At 41.9% G+C, this 25,166-nt stretch overlaps 1 protein-coding gene across 1 annotated transcript in view; it reads right to left on the minus strand.

The window, feature by feature from the left end:
• Nucleotides 1-25,166, minus strand: part of LPGAT1 (lysophosphatidylglycerol acyltransferase 1) — a 492,793-nt gene that overhangs the window by 199,374 nt on the left and 268,253 nt on the right. The window contains exon 5 of the mRNA XM_078649741.1: nt 10,804-11,077. Coding sequence (XP_078505867.1) covers nt 10,804-11,077 — 274 coding nt within the window. The remainder of the gene's footprint in view (nt 1-10,803; nt 11,078-25,166) is intronic.

Here is a 25,166-nt window from a genome sequence, read left to right on the forward strand (position 1 = left end):
ATACGATTTAATTACGCAACTTGCTCACCTCATAAATCAAAAACGCCCATTACTTTAATATCCGTAAATATTGTCACTGTCAGTGTGTGCTTTGAGGCTTTCACAACTCTCTCTCATGCAGCTGACTCAGAAAGGAGTCGGTCATTAGCTTCTCCCACTTAACTTCACCTGAAATTTACTTCCATGCAACTGCTTTCACAGCACCTTCACACCTTTCATTTAGAGACACACCATCACTTTGCCAAAGTATCAGGAAGGTACTTGTTAAATAACGTATGAATTAGTAATATGGTTGAAACATTTTGGGTTGTGGAATTACTGTTCATATTTTTATTACAATTAATTTACAATCAATAACATTTACTGTTGGTACTAAAATAACTGAACGACATTACGTAAAATTTTATGTATTTATCGTTAAAAATTCGGATTAGTTTTTCAATAAAGTTTTAAGTTATTTTAATTTAATATAGTGTTAGGATGAGAATTAACAATATAATAAACATTAACTGAATGCAAATGTTTCAATCAAAACAATTATAGGATTAATATAATACAGACTACAATACGCATATTAATTTTTAATCTAAAGAAACAGCTGGAACAGCAGGATTAGGGTTAGAATTAGGATGAGAATTAACACAATATAATAAACATTAACTGAATGCAAATGTTTCAATCAAAACAATTATAGGATTAATAGAATACAGACTACAATACGCATATTAATTTTTAATCTAAAGAAACAGCTGGAACAGCAGGATTAGGGTTAGAATTAGCATTAAAATTGAATAGTATAAGTCATATTTGTCAGTTTAATTCAATATAGGTTTGGTGTCTAAATACGCTCATTGATTTTCTATAAATAGTTTCATTTAAATGACATTTAGGGCATGTGTTGGGTAATTAAATTAAGATTAAGGACACAGCATTAATATATGTTCAGGTTTAGGGACAGGGAATGAAGTTCAGGTAGGACAAAGTAAGGAGGGTGAATTAAAAGGGATGTCACTGTTCAAGGTGGGGAAGGAAAAGCATACCACCTTCGGCAAAGGATTTCTCTTGGTTGGACATACCCTCCTTTTATGAAATACTTGAATGAATGGGATTTGGAAGGGAACACGTATCTTGGTTCTACTGCTCTTCACAATGCCACAAGCCGTAGTACAGCAGAACGTATGTGTCTGGTGATTTTAAGCTAAAATAAGGCCCAAAACAGGGCTACGCCCCGTTCTCAATGTTATTCACTATAATATAAGAGCAGGAGCATGGGATGCAAAGCGATCTAGTGCTGGAGAGATTCTAGTGGCCATAGTGGAGAAGCGGAGCCTGAAATTCTGTGTATGGGGAGGACGTATTCTGGAAACACAGCGGTCTCAATATTAGGGGGCAGAAATTATTCCGGAGAGGATGTGGCGCTACTGAATTTCCCCCTTAAGATTACTTGGGAATCCTTCAAACACAGGTTTCTGCATGTTGTTAGAGTGGAAAGAAATCTCCTGAAAATCAGTTGTGACCGTGCAATTAAATGTTTGATCAAGGATGTGAAATGCTAAAAGTGGCTAACCTTATCTCTAATAGTAAGTAAGTAAACTTTATTTGTATGATTACTTAAAACCATTGCACAACAAAATGGCAATATTAAATTATCACCAATAGGGAGAGTGGCATTGGATACAATTATTTTGTTCCAAACTTTGCTATGTATGCTGCAAAAACATTGTATGTGACAAACCCATTACACTTTGGGTAAAATAACAGCGGTAGAAGGGGAGAACAGGAGTTATTTTGAGAAGCCAAAACCATGAGGATCACATTTATTTATTAGATTTATATAGCGCATTATCACCGATTGGTCTCCAAGCGCTTGTACTTAAGAGAAACTGATCAATACAGAGAGGCAGGTAACCAAATTAAATCAAGCCCCACGCTTCTCGGAAGAGTACAGTTTTTAACATTCGCCTAAAAGGCAATAGATTCTGTTCCTTCCGCAGGCAGAGTGGTAGTTTATTCCAAGCTGCCGGTAGGGTAGTTGAAAAAGCACGTCCACCAAAGGTAGCCATGCGGTAGCGAGGGCAGATCAGAAGAGTGTCCTCGGACGAGCGCAGGGTCCTTCTTGGAAAATACTGCACCAGCCTAGCTTTAATATAACTAGGAGCATTGCCATAGACTGCCTTATGCGCGATGCACAGACCTTTAAATAAAATCCTCTGCCTAATGGGGAGCCAATGTAATTGGCATAGGAGAGGAGAGGCATGCGTACTTCTAGATTTTCCAAAAATCAGTCTCGCTGCATCGTTCATCACGATTTGCAGTCTTGAGAGTTGTTGCTGAGGGAGCCCAACATAGAGGGCATTTCCATAGTCCAGACGACCTAAAATCATTGCGGACACCACAGTCCTTAAAGTAGAAAAGGACAGCATCTGCGAAATTTTACGCAACTGCCTAAGGAGGCCAACGCATGTGCCCACCACAGACGACACTTGATTTTTCATGGATAGATTACCATCAATGTGGATGCCCAGGCTTTTCACCACCCTAACTGGTGCCGGAGTCCTACCCAACTCTTTAGGCCAGAAGCGATCGTTCCACGGGTTGCCCGAGATGGTAATGGGCAACACTTCGGTCTTCTCTGGATTGATCTTCAGGGAGTTGGTGGACATCCAGTTACTCGTGAACATCAAAAGCCCTCTGTAGGTATGTGTGTGCGGAGGGTTTAGGGGATCTATTAAGAAATGCCTCAACATCTTTGAATAAGTGACAAAAACAAGTGCTCTATAGGATACATTGTGTGGAAAGAGGACACTACAAAATAGTCCCAGATGAAGCAAAGACCCATGCCATTTTGCAGGACCGAGAATAGTCCCAGATGAAGGAAATTACAATATGATAACATGGAATCGCAAAACCATGTTAGAAGCTGCCTTACAGAACCAAATAAACTTGCAGGTTGTTCTTTTTTCCATTCCAAAGTATGTATCGTTTCTTTTTTTTTACTTTACAATATCATTCAGTGTAACATTAAAACATTCTCATTACATCCCTGAATATATTTCACCTTCTTGATAAATATTTCTCATTTACAGTTATGTCACAATGATTTAAGTGATTACCACACTTAGATACCATTTTCTAAGATGCACCAGATAATAAAAGAAAAATGCCACCTATACTGTAAGCATCTCTTCGTGGCAAGTAATACTGTAGATTCACATGCTTGGCATACTCCCTGCTAGTGTTGAGCTCAAACAATGTTCTTCTGCAAGAAGTCTTTTGAGTCATGAGATATGGTGTGACTCCTCAGTATATACCACACATGGGCACGTGCAGCATCTTAGATTGTTTTTCGCACAGGTGAGAGGATGTATGGAGTGTGAACGGAAGGTATGGTTCAACAGCGCAATGTACAATAAAAAGGTGATGATTGGAATTTGATCGGCAAAAGTCACACATCTCAAAAGGGTGGGGGAATGTCCATCTACGGCACTACACACTAGGATTAGATGCATACAGGGTTAATAGTATTTTCTGATTGCAATGTGTGGCTGTAGATACACGTTCTTAGCACAGACTGTAGTGCAGTACCCTCCAGGCAGCAGCAGCTAGCGCTTAGCTGATGCGGTTGTTTGGAATAAATGTTCTTCAAACGGTTTGGTCAATTAAAGCCTTTTGACTTAGCTAAAGGGATGTTTCCCAGGAAGACCGTAGGAACCCCCATTTTAAGTGCACCCTGGGGGGCATGTAGAACTAGCTTTGCCTTATGGTAACCTGTCTGAAAGGATTTGACAAGTCATCTAGTTATGTCAGCCTTGGAGATATGATGAAACTTGTGAGCGCCCTTTTAACATCTAATGTGTAGTGCTCTTTCTGCAAAAGAATCAGGCAGCTTGAAGAAGACAAGGAGCTTTATGGGTTGGTTAAGGTGCAACGGGAATAACACCTCAGGGAGGAACTAAGGTTAGTTCTAAGAAAGATCCTATCCTTGTGGGCCTGGATGAGGGGCTCCTGAAGAGTGAGTGCTTGCAGCTTGCTGATGCGCCTCAGTGTAGCAACAGCTACAAGGAAGGCCATCTTCCAGGAGAGGAACTAGAGAGGACATAAATGCACAGGTTGAAAGGGCGGACTCAGGAGTCTAGTGAGTACTATGTTGAGATTCTAAACAGGAGTGGGCGGTGCCCTAGGGCAGTATGACCTTCTGAGGCCTGCCAGAAAGGCCTTGACCACAGGTACCCTGAATAGAGACAAATTGTCTTTTGGGATTGTAAGCCACAACTGTGGCCTAATAAGTGTTGGTGAAAAGAGGTGTATGCAAGCCCCACTTTTGAAAGTGCAAAGAGTAGGGAACAATCTCCTCAGCCGTGGATTTTAAAGGATCAAGCTTTTTTAAATTTAGTAGTGTACAAACTTCTTCAATTTTGCTGCATAAAAGGCCTATGGTATGGCCAGTTAGACTTTTTTTCAATATGTTCATACACTCTCTAGCTGAAGGTGAAGGTACTCTAGAACCTCAGTAGCTAAATCTGAAGATTGGACTCCTCAGGATCCGGGGGCATTACCGGACTTTGCCTCTGTGTGGAAGATCCGGCCTGATGGGAAGCCTCTCATGGAGGCGGAGTGATGATTACAAGAGGGAGAATGGAAGGGGAGGGGACGGAGTGGTGGGGGGTGCAAAATCTATTTCGTCCAGGATGCCACTACTTGAATGAGAGTCATTGATGTTTGTCTGAGCTTCCTCAACACGGAAGTAAGCAGTGAGAGAGGCAGAAAAGGGTAGACAAATATTCCTGAGCAGTTCATCCACAGAGCATTTCCCATGGACTGCGGATGCCGTACCTGGTGGTGAAGCTTGGGTAGTTTGCATTTTCTAGAGTATCAAACATGACTATCCGCAGTTTTCCCCCACACTGGAAGTATGTGTGAAGGACCTGGGTAGAGTTCCCACTTGTGGATTTGTTGATGTGTCCTCTTGCTCAGGTTCACTAAGTCATTGTCTACCCCTGCAAAATGCTCAGCCATGATGAGAATTTTGTAGCAAAGTGCCATGAGCCAGAACCCGTGTGCTATAAAGGAGAGCTGAGGGGCATGCATGCCATCCTGCTTTTGGGTGATAAACATGGTGCTCATGAGCCAGTTCAACATTCTCTCACTAATCATTAGATCTGATCCATGACAGAGGCTCCGGGCTGGGTGACAGTTGTGCTAGTGGGAGCCAGATTGAGTGGCTTCCTCCTGTTCTGGCGTGCCAAGAGGATCTTCCTCCATGAGGGTGTCCAGAATGGCCATCCATCCTCCAATGTTCCCAGCTGGACGACATGTCCCCGACTTCTCACTCTTACCTTTCCAATACCCCCAACTGATGTTCCCACCATACATCCACCTTGTTCGAATGCATTACACCCCCAACCCTTTCTTCTCACTACATTTTGCCTCAACAAGATCTAGAAGTCTTGTGATTGTATCAACTGCAAAGGCCATTATTTACTGCTAATATTAGAAGTAATTTTCGTTCTCTTCCATGTATGTCAATATCCAAGGTAATAAATTAAACTTTAAAAAATATTTAAAAATTTTCAAAATCCCTGAACGGTTTGGGTGCTGCATTATTGTGTGCCCTGCATAATTTTCTTCGGTACTGAAGTGTTTTCTTTCAACAGGGAGGCGAGGTAATACAGGTAAGTGGCATTGTTGTGGTCAGGGGATATGCAAAGATTGCACATTTGTGGTGGTCCGCCCACATATATTTGGCGTGGCAGTGTGGGCAATTCTGGAATGGTGGGAGGTCCATTACTCGTTGAGCATTCTCAGGCAACGGCAATTTGGGAATGAATGGTGCTGGACCCCTGAGGAGGGTTAGACCGTAGATGCATGGCTGTGACAACGGCGGTCCTCGGAGGCACTAGAGAGTGTGTTTCAGAGCAGAGACAGCACCCAAGTTCCAAGGAACCCATTGCAGACGGGTAGTGAAGGAACGCCAAAGAAGCCTGATGAATAACGTGAGAAAACACGGTCACCTCGGAGCCCACTCAGGGCACATCCAAACCAGATGGTGCAGAAAAACATGCTAAGATGTAGTGCAATATACACAGAGAGAAGGAGTTGCACCACATATCATGACTCAAAAGACTTCTTCGAAGAGAAACAACTTGAAGGCGTCTGAGCCCAACACTAGACAGCAGGAGTATGATAAGCATGTGTATCTACAGCCACGCATGTGAAGACCAAGTTTATCATTATCGCCACTTAATTCATAGACCATTCCCAATATTTATTAGCAAAGACTGAGCAGTAGAAAAAGATACCTGGGCCAAGTAAACCCAAAACATTACAATGTGCAGATCCATGTTGCGTTAACAGGTTATATATCCTTCTCAGGTAAGGGATGGCGCACACACTCCCTGCCTCAATTTGTTTTGTCAGATATTTCAAACAAATGTAATTGTCTCAATAAAATCACAAGGGATACATACTTAAAGAACTATTCATCATAATTCTCTGTCCTTCATATCAGAAGTAATTCACGTCAATGTATTGACATCTCTTTGAAACGTTCTTAAATAATGAACTATGGGAGTTAGACCTTGTACGCAACATGAGATTAAAGGCCTCTTATATTAATATTCCAAATAGGAAAACGTAAAGTGCAGCAAATATCAATTTGTAATTTCTTGCTTGGAATGCATATTAATGAATGTGATTTTTTTTGCACCTTTTTTTAGGTCGAGCTTAGCGGTAGTGCTCATGCGCTGCTCGCTTTGCGAGGCATGCTGTATTAGTAGCCCGCCCACTCTCCACCCATATTTGATATTGGCTTTGAGTCATTGTCATTCCTAAATGCTGGCTTTTGATTGGTAAATAGGCTTGTTAGTCCCTCCTTGGCACAGCCTTGTCTCCATTTGTTACTACCCATAACGGCTGGACCTTTTACTCGTCATGTTACACAGTCTGCTTTATCTTGGCTGTAAATACTATTGTGTTTAATTGTATTTTTTTTTTTAAATTACAGTCCCGGTTCGCTCACTTTAGCGGCTGCGCTTGTTTACATAATTCATTTGCATGCGGCGCTGTCTGCTTTCACTTTAGCGGCCGCGCTTGTTTATTTAATTAATTTGCAGCGCGGTCTGCTTTCACTTTGGCGGCCGTGCTTGTTTAATTATTTTGCAGCGCCTGTGTGCACTTGTGCCACCTTCTGCCACTGCCTTAAGTTCACTCGGTGTCCCGAACAGCAACACTGCACAAGCTCCGCCTCAGCAGCTACTACAGCGCCACCCCCCAGCCTCAGAAAGTTCAGATTAGGGGCACAGGCGGGGCTGAAGCCAGGCACCTCATGCGAGGCTTGCTTCTGTTCTGATGAAGCACTTTTACCTACACAAGCATTTGCAATGCAATAGGTCTAGCATTTACCCGAGTTTGAGCTATTGACATTGTAAATGACAATGCCTTTTATTTTTGTTTACGTTTTTAAAACAAATAAAAGGCATTGGCATTTACAATGCAAATAGCTTAAACTCGCATACATGGGAGACCTACTGATTTGCAAATGCTTGTTTCATTTGAAGGCACGCACTGTATGAAAACAAGCATGGTCTAAAATCAAAATATATACTTATTTACAAGGTGAAAGCACAAACGGCATCAGTAGACCCTGGCAATGAAGGGACTACTTATTGTGCGGATGTGCACATTGTGCAAGAATAGGCTGCATGTCGCTCACAGTCAGATAAGCCAATGTCTGAAGTGGGCTAAGCATACACCCATCATTGTATGCTGCGGTAGGCAGCAGCAAAACGTAAATGATACTACTGCAGACCAATGGATGGAGTGAGCCGAGTGAAATCCCATGTCCGTGAGTATGAATAATAGATACTTTTTATTAAAAACAAAGGTCTTGGCAAACGTCCGACATAAAAGTTCTTCCACGTGTAGACTATTACCACAACAGTGGAACTGCAGGGCCTACAATTGAGCGGCAAGATGTGCCTCATTAAATCATGTTAAATCCACATTAAATGTTAGGGCTTTTGACAATAGATTATGGTTAAGTGCTTTTTTTTAAATTATGTCTCGAGGCGCTATGATTTTGTTACACAGCATACCAAAATATGCATGAAGGGCACCAGTTTGTACGGTGTTTACTTTGTTGCAAATAAATGTTTAAGGCTAACTACTACATGAAGATTACTCACCGAAAACCTGTAAACTAGAAATGAAAATGTCCAGCCTTAAAAATGGACTATCTAGTAAATATTAATATGGAGACTGTCCTCCCATACAAAGCAGCCGTTATTCTGAGAACAATAGAGGAAAAGGGAAACCCAAGGACACATTTCACATTCCCGACTATATTGGAATGGTTAAGCAAATCTCTCCGCGCCTTTTCCGAGCACACGTGTCTGTGTGGGTCACTTGCATACTTGTGCGCACCAAGCCGTTTATCCTTGCACTCCGCCTGTGTATCTTGCATACACATACTACATACATGTGTATATGTGCCTTGTCAGCTTTAGTGCCCTGCATATTTCCTCACACATTCCCACGCACACGTTCACTTTTTCTCATGCACATTATTTTCCATCGGGTAATTTAAACACGGGTAAATTCACAGTCTTTCATTTTAGAATTACTGAATAATGTCATTGAATTGAAAATTGAACTTGGAATACTGTAAGTGCTGATAATTAGTGGGGATGGGGAAGGGGGTGGGCGGACGGAGAAGGGAAGAAAAGGAACAAACTAGAGCGCTTATAGGTTATTACCACATATTTATCCTTCAAGGCCCTGCCATTTAACAGAGTTTATCGTCAAACTATTCAATTTTTCGTTCTTTGAACATTACGAAATAAAACCTACAATATGTACTCCCCAGGTGGTCAGAGTAATGAATAAAAAATAGTTGAAAATTGCTGAAGGAATGTGAAATGTTTCTGCATTTTGTAACCAACATACCCAGGAGTGACTCTAGTTTCCTCAACTTAGTGCAATTTGCGTTTTTACAATAAAAATACACCTAGTTTACAATCTGTATTTTGAAGTTCTGTTTCAGAGGTCAGGGGTCAAGCGCCGTACATATTATAAATCGGTCTTTCAGCCGCATTTTGAATAAATTGAAGGCGCTTAAACATAATCAGCATTGCCAACATACAATCCAGCCCCATAGTCCAACCTACTCATAATCAAAGCTCTAACAATATTCCTTCGTCTTTCTACCGGAGTCCATCGACATAGTCTGCGTTGAGTGCGTAGGAGTCCAAAACAGCTCCAACACACACCATTAACCTGGTCCTGCACGGACAGAGTCATTAGTCAGAAGTCAAAATTCTTCTCAAATTTCTTTGGCCTGTGTGCAGGGCCTAACCATGAGGGCCACCAAGAGTCATTCCAGACATTGCGGGCCCCACCAAAAAGCACAATCTCCATTTTGTCTGCATTAAATATCAGACAGTGGGCTTGCATCCACCTTGTTACTTCAGAGAGGTGGCATACTAAGTTTTCTTGTGTCTTAGTACACTTATCGATGGAAATAATCGGCTGAGCATCGTCATCATAAGTAAGGATCTCAAATCACAAATCCCCAAGCCTTGACAATGCCCGACAGAGGTGACAAGTAGATATTCAACTAAGTGGGACTTAGGGAAGATCCTTCAGGAACCCCACAACGTAATTTCCGAGGGCTAGATTTAAGAAGGGGGCAGCTGTACAGAATGAAATCTGTTGCACAAAAACGAGCTGAACTACTGTAAGGTAGTAGAAGGCAGGCCAATTTCATGCAGCCTCTGTAGCAGAAGGAAGTGCGACACAGTGTCAAAAGCTGCACACAAGTCTAAAAGGATGAGGGCCGCAGGTTTATTCACCAAAAGCCTGATGCGGTCCAACACTGCCAATAAGGTAGGTTCAATGCTGTTTTTAGCTCTGAACCCAGTTTGAGAGGGATCCAACAGATTATTACTCTCCCGAGCAGAGTACCAGACGTGGGAGATTGTGGAACACACAAACAAGATAAATATATATATCTGCTTAACTAAAAAGAAAAAAATAGCACAAAAAATGGAGCAATTTAAGAATACAATAATGTGTCCATGCTACGGGGAAGGGACACATTTACATAGGATAATTAAAGCCCATCAAATTAGAGGCAAGCAAATGAGAATAACAATGGGGCCAACCAAAGGTAAACAATGGGCGGGTTTAAGCCCACTGTAAGCTAACAAAATGTCTAGACAGTGCATGCGCTGTTTTTGGTGCGACCTATTAACGGAGTGTAGAGCTCGACACATGCAGCTGACCAATCTACGCAGCACATGTTCAAATCATGTACATACAACATGGTCATGGGTTCTGAGACACCCATTACTTTACTATGTCACTGTATATATTGTGGAGCACTGAAATCAATATGTAGCAGTACAACCCACTTATCCCATAGCCATCGTCAATAAAGGCATGAGTTATGCAGCACCCTGAGGTGTACAAGTACTTGAATTTTACTTTGATGAATACGCAACAGTTTTACAGTTAAGGATGAGTAAAGTTTTTCCTATGGGAAAAAAGGTAAAATATATGGAAAAAGAGGCAGAAGTGTGGAGGAAGTGCCACGCTCCATCGGTCACAAAGTTCAGACCAACCCCAGAGTGCATAAAAGTAATTTCAAGACACAATGTTAAAGTCAATTTACTGGAATAGAAAGTTCCAAACAATACTGGCAAAGTGCACAACTCCCCAATCCAGTTCTCTGGTCACAGTTACATCATATTCAGGCTTGAGGGAAAGAACTGCAGTGAAGTACCCAATCTTTGACAGCGTTCTTACCTGCATGATTAGCCGTCCCACTAGATGCAGCTCCATTTTCCTGTTGGGCTACAAGTGTTTTCAAAATGACTTGAGTTGCCCCTAATCGTGGCAGGGTGACATGGGTTATAAATGGCAAGTTATTTTTCTTGGCAAATCTCTGGCTTGTTTCTCTTCGTTTCCGGAGGAAGCCTCCCTCTGGAAATAAAACAATCCATTTTCGATTCCTATTTCTGTAATATCGATCTAGATGGTCCTTGAGAAGGATGAGTTGTTGGTCACGATATGCTTTGCCCTGGAAAATAAAACACAGCAAGATTACAATTTTCTCAATTTTTCTGACAAAAATACCAATACATGATTAAGAACTCCTGGCAGTTTGTAATCCGGATTCTGGGTGTAATTGTGGAGCTTAGTAAAACGGCGACAAGGATGTACAAAAACTGTCTTTATAAGGACACAGAACTAAGACAGCTTGCCAAATCACGATGGACATCATGGACTTGCAGTTCTGTCGTTCACAATTGAAAACACACCTGGCTCCCCACCGTTACCTCACTCAGGACTAGATGACAGAAAAATTGCAACACAAGGTTACTGTGGGACACTTCAGGGGTCAATGTCCTTACTTTACAAGCTGTCCAAGGACAACGTGAAATGTACCAACATCATGTTTAGCTTTGGTAAACTATAGGTTATGCTGAAGACAGGGACATGTATACTTGCACATATTCAGATATATCCACATAAATACCATATACAAACATAATTGGAGCTGGCACTAGGTTGTGATGTTGCAGACAGCAATATGATGATGGGTCCTGTAAAATACCACTGATTATTCATGCAGCTTTTATCAAGGAAATCAGAAAACACAGTGCGAGAAGCATCATGATGTCCTACCTCACTTTCAAAAGTGAGAGTGACGCAAAACCAAGGACTATGAATCCCACAAATGCAGTACATAGTTGTTACCACATATCATGCTCAGCCTTCCAGAAAACTACTTACAATTGGCACTCCGCATCAGGAAAGGCAAACCTGAAGGGACCGCATACTGATGAGGATACCACACAGACATCCATAAGGTTTGGAATACCAGGAAAAAGAAGGGGAGGATTTTCAGTTGGAACCCGTAATCTTGAAGAGGGCTACAACATCAACAGCTAGGCAATACCTCAGGATCAATAATCAACTGATCACATTATTGGATTAGAAAGGGAATGAGAAGACGAGAAGGCAGGTAGGGTATGTACCTGCAGAAGAAGGGATTAAGGGATATACAAAGCTGGAAACGTTTTCACCCTGGCTGATTCTCCATTCCAGTAGGTCTTCAGAAGCTACTGGAAGTGGGTTGAATTTGGGGGACATTGGAATTGGGTGTATGGGGTGGATTAGAGTGGAGTAGAGTTTGGTAGATTGTAGTGGAGTGGGGGAAATTAGAGTGCAGTAGATTGGGATAGATTTTAGTGGGGTGGAGTAGAATGGGGTACATTGAAGTGGAGTAGACTGGAATGGTGTAGAGTGGAGCAGGGTGAGTGGAGGAACGTAGAGTAAAGTGGCATGTTGTGTCATGGAGTAGAGTAGATAGTAGAGGGGTGGCAGAGTGGAACGGCGTGCAGTGGCCTAGTGTGGAGTACGCATGGTGTGGTTACGCACAGCCATTACAGGCAACGTATTTTCAATTGAAATGATCATTACATTTGTACCGTAATACGTTTTTTCTGCACACAAACGATAGAGTGCAAATGTCATCACCTTGTGTATTGATGGTATTCAAATATTTGTTTCCCCAATACTTAAAACTACAAAAAAATATGTTGCATTTGTACTAATTCTGAAACATCAGAACAGTTAATTTTTTTGTTGTGTTCCAAAAAATATTGCACACCCTCTCTTCTTACATGGATACTAAGCAGGATTATCACAAATTCTCTCACTTTGAAGCCTGAGAAAGAAAAGTAAACACCAAGCTTCCTAAGAAGAGCGAGCTTGACATTGGACCTCTGTCTTTGAAATCACAGCAAATGTAACAAGATGAGAACAAGATTTAAAGGCCTGTTTACAGATAGAGAGTTTGTGGAAGAATACAGTAAACAAGGTTTGGGCAACGGGAGGGGCAAACTCAAGCTAGTCAGCCTAAAGCAAATAACACCAGCAAATAGAAAGCCAGAAAATGCGAGTTGCAAACCACAAAGCGAATAGTAAGCAACGGGGGCAATGCATTCCTAAGTCCGCTTTCTGAACCTCCCCAAGATGTCTTTAGAAAACCAGATAACTATGCTGTCTAGTAGGCTTCAACCTAAAAAAACAATTACAGACCGTGGCTACGCTACAGGGATGGCGCAGGCACCTAAAGAAGGTGACCACCAGTGATGTGACTAATTGGAGGTTCTTGGAATTCATCTATGAAGTTACTGCTAGGATGCACTCATGGAAATTAGGGCGAGCTATAGGAACATCCTTTTTGAGTCTCAAGATAATATAGGTGTTATCAGTATAGGTAATAAATTCCAATTTAAATGACCTAATAAGTTTGGCTAAGTGTGCCACATTAATAGTGAGAAGGGTTGAGCTAAGCCTTGTAGAAATCCACATGTGGTGGAATTAAAGGTCATTTGATGAGGGTAACTCATATCACTTGATCACACACCAGAAGAAAGGATGAAAGTCATTCGCCCTTGTACCTGCCTCATGCAGACAAGATCAAAGTTGAATGAGACATTGTAACAAGTAGTCCAGTCCAATTGGAGGTCAGGGATGATAGGGCGGGCCTTGGACTATTATCCCAAGTCATTCTAAGATGATCAATAAAGTTTTATAATGGATGTGTCTGTGCTGTGATGGGCCCTAAAACCAGACTTTACCCGATTAAGGGCAAAGGTCTATTGACGAAAGAAGACAGTTTGGTGCTGACTATTTTCTCAGTTACTTTGGCTAAAAAAAGGCAATTGAGATGGATGTTAATGGGTGCAGGAGTGTTAGCAGTAGTTTTTTAAATTAATGTTTTAAGGAGTGGGACAATTGCCAACTGCTTACATTGCATAGGGACATAAGCAGTTTCAAAACAGATGATACAAAACCTTGGGCCAAACACTCAGATCCAAGATGATGACTGCGAGAGGAGCCAAGATTGAGCAAGGAGCTCAATTTCGTGGCCAAGGTCAGAGCACATGTCTGACCTATATTGAAGGGAGAGAATTCCGACAAAATAAGAGCCCTCAGGTTAGTCATAGGAATCCTGAAGAGTTTGTGGGGACTAAATGGTAGCACTGGAGGCAAAAGTGGAGCTGGATGGTGATACACCAGGGCGAGAGAGATTTCCAGTGTCTACCGAAGGCAAAATGGGGAAAGTTCAATAAAGAGAGTTAGATAATATGTTACATATTTTAAAGAGTTCTTTAGAGGAATCACAAGCCGATTCATTCTAAAGAGTATATACTAGGAGGTGCGAGTGACTGACTTTTTGTTTTGTAATTTTTTAATGCCACATGGCAGGTAATCGTGGATGTGGGATAATAGTCCCTACACCACAGACGGTCCAACGCTGTACAAGATCTTTTGTTCACTCTCAAACATTCTATGTACCAGAAGGCTGACGGGATTTACCTACTGGAAGTTTTTTTTTTTTTTTTTGGTCTTTTTTTTTTGTCCTCATATATGCCACCAGAATATATGTGCTCTAGGTGGGTCCCACTGTTGCCTCTTACACTGTTGTTTTACTTCGAGTCCGCCCTGGAAACAGTGTCATAGCAGACAAGGATCCCCAGAGGTAGGCTGCTTTCCTTATCCTACTCCTCCAGGCCTATTTTAGGCGCCCTAGGCCTGAAAGAGGACGGGACCGACACAACCTCTGGCATAATCACAGGACCGCTCACCTATTTATCCAGACCATCAATTTAGACCAAACATTCTCAGTATTGGCACTAGTGCCAGCCAAATCCATTTTACATACTTCCATTATGTATTTCAAGCATGCTGCAAATCTCGTCGGAGACACCGACTTCCACTCCATACAAATTTGTCTCCTTGCAATAGCTATTATGTAAAAAATAAACTGAGTATCCAAACTTTTAATATTGTAGTCTTTCAGCAGACCAAAAAAGATAAGTTGGCGAGAGCAAATAGGGGTTATTGAAAGTACTTCGCCCACAAAATCCAAAACCGCTTTCCAATATTCTTGAATAAGTGGGCATTCTAAAAAAATATGGATATCATCAGCAGCATTATAGTTACAGCGAGGACAGTAATAATTATTTCGTGTAATCTTATGCAGCTTGGCCGGTGTCCAGTAAGCTCTATAAGCCGTAAACAAGTGGTTGCGTCTTAAATTGGCTGGTTTAATTAACCTCTGAGAAAGAGAAAAGGAATCTAGCCAACCTTTGCTAACCACTTCAGGGGGCTCAGATATACAATTTCCCCATAACTTTATTATCTCGGAATGCAATTTACTCTCCTCTTCCTTAATCATCAAATTGTACCAAAATGAAAGCTCTTTAACCCATTTCCCCACTCTACCAATTGCATCAAGAATTTCTGTATCATTCTCCCTTTGCATATTCTGACTGGACCACCAGGCGGATAGTTGGTAATATTTAAACCTTGTCACCTGTCCATCTGTGAGTTGTACTAAGGTATTCCAACTTACAAGGCCCAAATCTGCCCAGAGATCCCCCCATTTATTTAACCCAGCTGTTTTCAAGGGTTGTGACAATTGGTCCTGGAGACATTGAGGAGTGCCAGGGGAGTCCCATATCGGGGAGTGTGTATGGTAATAGGGAATAGCGAATATTTTCCTAATGAACCCCCAATTTTTTAGTGCAGTCTGTAAGATTTTTAGTCGAATTTTTAAAAAAAAATTCTGGTCTCCAAACTTAAATAAAAAATAATCGTGGCCATAAGGTAAATCAATTAATAGAGCTTGAAATAGGCGCCCCTGTGATGATGCATCTAGCTCATTTGCAAGAAGCCTGAAATTTTTGAAGTGAAATGCATGACAGTAAGACAAAAGATCAGGGAGGGCGAGCCCTCCCATTTTTAGACCCCTCCTCAGTTTCTTCCATGCAATTCTTGTTGACTTACAGGCCCATATAAAAGATCCAATTTTACCCTGTAAAGTATTAATGTCTTTCAGTGAAAATGATAAGGGTATGCTGTTAAATAAAAAAGTCAATTTTGGGAGGATTGTCATCTTGATAAGGTTAACCCGGCCGTATATATTTAATGGCAAATTCCCCCATCTTATTAATGTTTTATTAATATCCTTAACCACCTTTTGCCAGCTAAGTGATGTGATATCTTTTATTCATTGGGTTAAATGAATTCCCAAGTACCTCATGCTTTGTTTTGCGCCCAGTATGTGTGTGTTGTTATTCCACCCCATAATCTCCGTTTTCTCCTTATTTATCTGGTAGCCAGACAGTCTCCCAAATTCTTCCGATAACAGAAATAGCCTTGGAATAGCCGCCGAATGATCCGAGGTGTATAGGAGAAGATCATCTGCGTACAAGGCCACCTTCAGTGGCATATTTCCAAGCTGAAATGGTTGAATAACATTATCCTCTCTAATCCCACAAACAAAAGGCTCCATATAAACGTCAAACAAAAGGGGAGACAGAGGGCAACCCTGCCTGGTACCTCGAGATATGTCGAACCACTCAGATAAAATTCCATTGACCAAGACCCTTGCCCTCGGATTATGATATAAAGATTTAACTGCCTCTATAAACGTTTGAGGGAACCCAAAAGCCGCCATCGTCGCCCATAGGGATTTACCTACTGGAGTTGACATGTTTACTAGAGGGAGCACATTATTAGCATTTGCAGTCTACAGAAGCTACAAGATTGAAGCTGAGATTGACTGGGTGGTTATCTAGAAAGTCTATCAACATGGTCTTGGTAATCTTAGAAAGACTTTGTATGGTTTGACTACTACCTGCACGGGTCGAAGGAGGCAGGGTAATGCAAGAGGTAACAGCTGCATGGTCCAACCACCTGAGTGTAAGAGAGTGAAGCGTAGTGATCAAATTAGCAGGAGAGGAAATCAGGTTAATAATGTGAGCACAATTTGTACCATTTCCACAGCACTCTAAATGAGGCTGAATGTGCGTTTGTTAAAGTATGTGTACAAATCTATGTGTTTAAAAAAAAAAAAAAATAGAATGTGCGAGTGCATTTAAGAGGAATTCAGCAATCAATAACAATAGCTTTGGGGTAGGATCTGTACTCGATATGACAATGAAATAAACCTGAGCCATGCACCATTGCCATTTTTAATGCTAGCTAACCTAGGTGATAAGCACAGCCACAGCATGTGGTCTTTTCCACTGCAAAGGTCCATCACAGATAATTCAGTCTTACATCTTATATAAACAATCAGTTTAGCACAGTTATACTAAACACAAGCTACGTCTGTGTGACTGCTATTTGACCCACAATGAACACATTGTTTGTACTGTAGAGACAGCCTACATGCAATCAATTGATATTAATGATACATGTATTTCAAACATGGAATGCTTGCATCAGAGTGTGTGTTTAGAAGACTTGGACACGTACAAACGTTGGTACCTCCTACCAACAAAGATTAATTTTAGGCAGACATTGCTTTTCATGGATGACCAAAGCAAAACCGTACAAAACCAAAGACAGGAGGCGTGGACTATGGGAGGAAGGATCATAGGAGAGGGAACAGAAGTATAACCGAGCCAGAGTGGGATAGAAAAGGGAGCAGAAGGGGCATAATCCCCAAGAGTTACTTTACAACAAGTTAATGGGACAGACGCAGCATAAAAAGAGGTGTTTTCACAAGATGGCGGATGGAAAGCAAATGAGATTTGGTCCAAATTTCCACAGCAGGATATTTCCAGAAGAGGATATTGGCTCCAGAGAATGACTGACAATGCATGAGAGGAAACACTATCTGCCAGACCACCAAAGAAAAGCCACTGGGAAATGTCCACAAAAATCCACTCTCAAGATACATAAAGTACACTCATCTTATTATTACTCCGCCCAAAATGCTCCTTATACTTTGGTTCCTTAGAAAACTTTTCACAGTAATTAGCCAATCATCCCCTTTATTAGACCTTCGCTGCTCTTCCAGATTAGACTCATTCTAATGGCTGGCCATGTACTCCTGCAGCCTACACTGCAGCCTAACCTTGCATTGAAGGTGACGCTGGGTGCCTGGATTGCGTGATTTTCTAAACATCTTTGAATGATACAATCGCCTGCCAAGATAAATCATTAGCCAAGGCTGACTGCACACAGTCCTTGAACATGCGGTTTGTGCGCTTCACAAATCCATTCGACCTAGTCACACAAAACAGTGAGCTTGAATTCTACATCATGCTCCTTCAAGGGGGTCTGAATCTCACTTGAACAAATGTAAACATCAACGTCTGATGCTAGTTTAATGAGTCCTTTAGGGATTAAAACAATTCAATGAAATCATCAGTTTTGAAAACACTTTTAAGAAATGTAGTAATGCACTCTGGAGTAACTATACCCACAGATGTGGCCTCATACCCCCTCAGAAAATAATATATTCACCTCAGTCAACCAATATATTAACAGGTTCCACAGTCCCAAGTGGCAATCCTAAATGTAAAGCACTCTGATACGCTCTTGGGTCAAGTTTGCGCTATATAAAACTTTATAAATAAACGGTACCCCTGTTTTTCAAGGCAGCCACCTGATGCAAAGAATTACAGTACTCTGTAGCTTATCACTTGTGGTCCAATTGCCAACTTTCCTAGCTGTGTTTCTTTCCACGTATCCATGTGTTACATTTTCCATCAAGGGCAAGTGATGTTTTATTGTATTGTCAACGGAACCAACCTTTCATTTCTAAAAACACAGTTAGATGCAATACATGCGCTGAGACACAGCGATAGTGCTCATCTTTAAGTGTCTGAAGAGAAAACCATAAAGACCTGGAAGGTATGTCCTCTCCATGTGGAAAAGGCCAGTATATTGAATCTTTCTGCAGGTGCACATGGGCTAATAGTTGCACCATCCACTGCCCGCCGTACAATATTTGCTTTTATAGCCACTGTTGACTTTTCTAGGTAGTATGTCTTTAGTTTTAAAAGGGATACTTGGTTTGATGATTACTAATGTCGTGATCTGACCTAATTCTCACCTTCATATATTTTCGTATTTCCATCTCTTGCTTAAGGGAAGCTGAACTCACAAGAAGGTCTCCTTGCTCTTAGTTGCACTGCGGCATTCTTAAAACCTATGCCTACCAGGGCTAGAGTTATTTTGATGCTTTCCCCTCAAAACAAGAAGGGAGGCATGAAATCTGCCCTTATTGTTCGTTTCAGAATAATTTTGTATTCGAACATCAGCTTTTCAATATTGGGGGAGAGTATTTCCTTGTTTTCTTACTGTGGAGAAGGCAAGCTGAGACAATAGAAATATGGGCATGCATGTAATGAGTGTGTATGAACAGTAGAAGCGGCTGGCCACCAATCGACAGGCAGCTTCAACATATGGAACACATGTTTAGGTAAAAATGTGCGAACAGGCGATTTAGGTTTTTCCCAAAGGAACGCTGACCGGATATTGAAGACCACTAGTGGCTCAAATGTATGCAAAGGCTTTCAAACTATTAGGCAGCATACAACACAATCCCAAACAGCAGCCTGCAGAAAAACGAAGCTTAAGCAATTATGGATGTGAAAGGAATGATCGTGTGTACCAGCACGGGCCAGCATGACAAAGACAGTGGCCAGCATCGCCCATGATAACCGAGTCATTGATTTAGTTTCCATGGGAAGGAAACCAGCTTGTTTGCACACATTTTCTGTCACTGATGCCAGCTGGCTTACAAACAGGTGTTCATGTTGACGTCCAAGAACTAACCGTACAAGAAAACCGAATCAAATCCTCCATGTCGGCCAGTCAGAAAAGAAAGAAAAAACGATGGAGACAGTCAGTTCCGTTTGAGCACCATGTGAGAGTTCGATCCATCTATTTATGCATCCATTCAAGCAATTTTGCTTGAATTTGCCAACTGAATGAAGATTAGCCTGTTTCTGGGCATCTGAATTGCGCACATATTTGGATCCCTTGCTCAGCTGTGCTTGATGGACATTGAATTACATGCTTCCTGTACAAAGTAGTCAAACCAGAGGCCAAAATATGGAGACTCATATTTTCACAGCACAGGACATCCTTCACAGTAAATCTAGGACTCTAACAGTCAATGTACTTCATATGGCTACAAATGTATATCTGATTAGCTCATGATTACCACATGTTTCTAATAAAATGTGGTTGGAGGGTCCCATGGCCTCTTTATCTAGATATTTGAGATTCACCGTGAAGCTTTCCTTGTCTGCCAATACCCCAAGCTTTGAAAGCGACATTTAACTCTTTCTCCTTCGTAAGATGGAAAGCCTCTTTCATACTCTAGACTTACTACAATGCCATCCAAGCAGTAATACCACAGCTGGATTGTGTCGGCATCAGGCTCCCTCAAATTAACCCTGGTTTCCTATGATGTCCTATGGATCCAGCAGGTTAGCACCCAGTTATACACATTCTCTCACATAGCAAGGATAGTGCCAGACCCAGAGTCACTATTTCAATATATAATTCGCTTCAGGCTTGTATGTCTTGCCCATTGAAGCCCTAAACAAGTGCTAGCTACCCAATCAACCACCCTGAAAAGAAAATTGAAGGAGTACAGAAACGTGCAGTAAAAACACACAGCCCTTTATAAGCTCCCTTGACAGCAACCCAAGGATTGAATCACGTTTTGTCTAATTTGATCTCTTAAAAAGCCAAATACCCCACAATATTGCAATTGATATAAATATCTCAAAATCCATCCCACAGGCAATAAACTAATTGTTTGTAACGAAGACACAGGCTTCACTAAACAAAAAACAACATTGGCCATTTTACCCTTACACAGAGAGCCCTGCAGCACCCAAATGGTACCCCACAGAAACCTGGTAGTATAATCCCTTGCTATTTATCTGCTTGTACCTGTTGATGCCGTGTCCTGTAATCTAGATCTCAACTCTTGTACTACTGATGCACCTGTGTGATTATGCACCCTGTACTCACCTACCTCAACTTTGCCTACCTTTATGCTATCTCCAAAAGCTTTTTAAGCACGCTTAAACAAATATATGCTCCTTCTTTTTGTACCTTTATACTATTGGCGCATCTATTTTGACTATGCACCTTGTACCTACACTACCTCTACTTTGACCTATCTCTTGTATTTTGACCTACCTATGTAGCTATGCACCTGTACCTAGCTACCTCAACTATTACATACTATTATTCTATCACCCCTTGTCCTTGTAAAGCGCTCTGATATCTGCAAAGATCTTGTTTGCGCTATATAAAACTTTCAAAATAAAATAAATAAATAAATAAATAAATCCCAGAACACTGTGCCAAAATACCATGCTCACGCCCTCTCCGTGGAGCAGACCAGAATACCACCAGAAAGCTGGGAAGAGTATGCAACAGCAGCATACCTGTTAAACTTGCACCTTGCTATGAGCCACTGTGAGTGCCACTGAGCTCAGTGATTTTTTTCTGGATTCACATGCTGTGCTTTGATTATGTAGCAGTAGTTGAGGAACATGCCAGCACAGACGAGCAGCTGGCAAGCCAAATGCAAGCCCGCCTGCGCCTGGATGGCTCCAGGGGCTAGGTCATTGACTGTTTGAAGTTTGCCCAGATGAAATACTCTAAATTAGGTTTGTTCGAACTTCTCGCCACCTTGCCTAGGGCCTGCCATCATGGGTTAGACTTGGCTATGGATGGGAATAGATGTGTGAACTGTGGATTCTCACTCCTATCCCAGAAAGCGAGGCAAGTCACACCCCTAAGACCTCGGCTAAGTTCTTCTCTATGAACTGCAGGTGGGTAGTCAAACATAAACCTGATATGTATGACTTTCTGGAAGAGCATCAACCAGATGTGGTCTTCCTTACTGAGACGTGACGTGGCTCTCGTGGAGGATTCCTCCCCAGGCCTACTACAAGCCATCCCAAAAGGATCCCCCCCGGGGTCCTACCTCCAACTTTGTTCTGAGGTTAGCAGATGTCTTGTTCCCTCTGGTACTTCGCGAATCCAAATTTTTGGTGGCCGGAGATCTGAACCTGCACTTTGATGACCGCACTCGTCTCGCAGCTACAACAGTGACTGTAGACCTGGAGGGTTTGCAGCTCTGCCAAAATGTGACATCCACCACACACAGGTTGGAGCACACTCTGGATCAGTCCTGCTCTGGATCATTTTTCTTATAATCTGTCGGATAGAGCTATTAAGCAACCAATTCCAATTTTATGGCCTGATCACTTAGCCCTTTCTCATAGGAAACCAGAAAAGGAACGGCAATTAGTCACGCATCTGCTGTAGCAGGGCATGCTAACCAGCGGGCAAAAGTGACTCCTTTGGAATTTGTGTTGACACATCTGATGCACAATTAGATAAATGGACTAAAGGAGCATTAGACCAAATTGCACCTCTAAAGAACAGACCTTTCATAAACCAAAAACCATCGGCTGAAGGGTTTAATGAGGAGTGGAGAGTGTTAAAAAAAGAAGATAGGTGCTTGGAGCGCCTTGGCACAGACAGTATGATCCTGCTTGCAAAATGGAGTACAAGGCAGCAATACAAATCTACCACTGTGGCATAAAGAAATCTTGGCGTGAATACTAAATCAATGAAATTTGAGCTGCCCGTAACTCCTTGCCTTGGTTCAGTTCTTCCTGGATAAGGTGGCTTATATTTACAACTCCTTTCCTGAAGTAGCGAGAAATGCCAAGTGTATGAGTGCCTGGTTCAGTTGGTCAAAGGAGAGCTCTGCGTTGCTGAATTTCAGGCCTATTGAGACTTTAGAGCTGACCGCGCTTTATGTTGCAGTGAAGTCAGAATCTCAGTTCAACCCAGCCTCTCCATCCATTTTGGTACGAGGCTGGGAGATGGTCCATCCAGTAGTGGGTGATTTGATTAACAGCTCCCTGACCTCTGGCCAGGTACCAGGGAGATGGAAGCATACTATGGTGAATCCGCTTCTTTAAAAAAACGGTGCAGAATCCTTCCAAGTCGGAAAAATATTGCCCGGTTTCGCTGCTACTGCTATTTTCCAAGATCACAGAGAAGTAGGTCAACAAGCAGCTATCGAGCTTCACAGAGTGTCAAGACCTATTGACACATTCGGGTTTCTGCCCCTCATACAGCACTGAGTTAGCCTTGCTGCTGGCAACAGAGTCAATTAGGCAGACCTTGGACGTTGGCAATTCTGCAGCACTGTTGATGTTGTATCCAATGCCGCATTCGACACCGTGTCCCACAATATCTTGATAGAGAGACTTTGAAACTGCGGGTGGGGCATAAAGCATTGCAATGGGACACATCTTTTTTGCAGGGTGGAACCTTTCAGGTGTCGCACAAACCCCTCCAGTCAAATGTGTTCCACATGAAGCACGGGGTGCGGCAGGGCTCTTCTTTGAGCCCAATCTTGTTTAACATACACACGCGACCATTGGTGGATATCTTCAAAAGCTAGGGCTTCGTGATTGTGTCATATGGAGATGACACTCGGCTTATCACGCAGTCAAAGAATTCCACCGATATGGCCTCTTCCCTGTTCCTCTGCCTAGCAGAGGTTACTAGATGGATGGATGGACCTGAACTGCCTCAAATTCAATATGGGAAAGACAGAGGTTTTGACACTGGGCAATCAGTCACACATCTGTCTACTGCATGGGATCCTGAGGAGCTGGGTCCAATTCCTGATCCTTAACCTATGCCAAGAATCCCAGCATTTGGGTGGATGAAAAACTGTCTTTTGACAGTGAAATCACTGCAGTTGCTGGAAATTCTTTGTACTTCTCAAAATGTTAAGGAAATTTTAGCACGTCTTACCAGAGTCGGCTAGGAAGACGGTAGTGCAGGCCTGGATTGTTTCGAGGCTTACATAGAGTAGGATAAAGAGACTCAAAGTGAAGAACGAGGCAGCCAGGCTCCTACTGAATCTGCCACGGGGTAAGTCTATAGGGACTGCACTTGAGCAGCTTCATTGGCTGCCAGTGAGGCAGAGCTCCTCATTTAAAGCCTTGTGTTACTGCTACAAAGCTCTGAAAAACAAAGGCCCACAGTACTTAATTTCATTGGTTAGACCTTGTATACCGTCGAGGAACTTCAGATTGGCAAGAGAAAGGTTGGCTATTGTTCCCAGAGTTAAGAAAGTGCACATGGACAGAAGTTCGTTTTGTTAGCTCGCACCGAAACTGTGGAATGTACTGCCCCAAACAGTTTGACAGGCTCAGTCAGAATGCTTTTTTGTGAAAAATCAGAAAACTTGTTTTTTCACTTCGGGATTGAAGGGGGCTTAAAACTGAATTGGGGCTGGTGGATACCTGTACTTAGAGCTTAGAGCTATGAGGTAGCTATACGCTCTAGAAATCACATTATTATTAGGTCCTGTTGGGAGATTGGGCAGAAGAGAGTGTGGGCTAGTGAACATTTGTTTTTAGAACTTTTGTCCCATTTGTGCTTCCGGACTGACCTGAAAGTCTACTGAGTAGTGTCTGGTGAATGTGTGAACAGATGACACATTGCTGTCATTGAAGATTTCATTTATGGGTGCATTGGTTAAGAATGCTAGGGTGGGTCATTTTTCCTAGTGGAGTGTGCTATTGCTCTTTCTTTTAATGGCACCCCCAGTAATTTGTAGTATATCTGGATGGTCTGTACTGTTCGTCTTGTAAAGGTTCCCTTAGTGACTCGAATCCCTATGTTTTAAGGTGCAAAAGAAATAAAGAATTGAATTACCTGCAAGTACAGTTTTTTCTCTAAAGTAGAAAATAACTATTCTTCTAACATCCAGTGTATGTAATGCTCATTCTGTGTCGTCTTTGGTCGTTTTAAAAAGGCTGGTAGCTAGACTGTTTAGGAAAAAACAGAGTTTCTCCTCATGGCTACCCTATCCTTATGTACTTGTAGGTATGGTTCTTGTATAATGAGGTCCTTAGTTCGCTAACTCTAAGTAACGATGTATTGGCCACTAAAAATATGTTTGTATGGTTAGAATTTTTTGTTGTGCCTTGAGCAATCGCTCAAAAGGTGCTTTCATTAGTCACTTCAGAACTAGGTTAACGTTGTGCATAGGTGTAGGTGCTGACCTTGGTAATGCACTTCTTTTAATGACTAGTAAGGTAAAATGACTTGCATGTAGTGCCCTTTATATATCGTTTTGGTTGCTAGGTGTACCTTTATGGATGCGTATAAGAGTTCCTTGTCCAATAAGTATATTAGGGTATCTCATTGCAGCGATACCCCTGGTTATGTTCGGCTTTAGATTTTCTTTCCTGCATCAGTGAGCAAATCTGTTCAACTGTAAC

Source organism: Lissotriton helveticus, chromosome 6, assembly GCF_964261635.1.
Source record: "Lissotriton helveticus chromosome 6, aLisHel1.1, whole genome shotgun sequence".
NCBI classification, from domain to species: domain Eukaryota; kingdom Metazoa; phylum Chordata; class Amphibia; order Caudata; family Salamandridae; genus Lissotriton; species Lissotriton helveticus.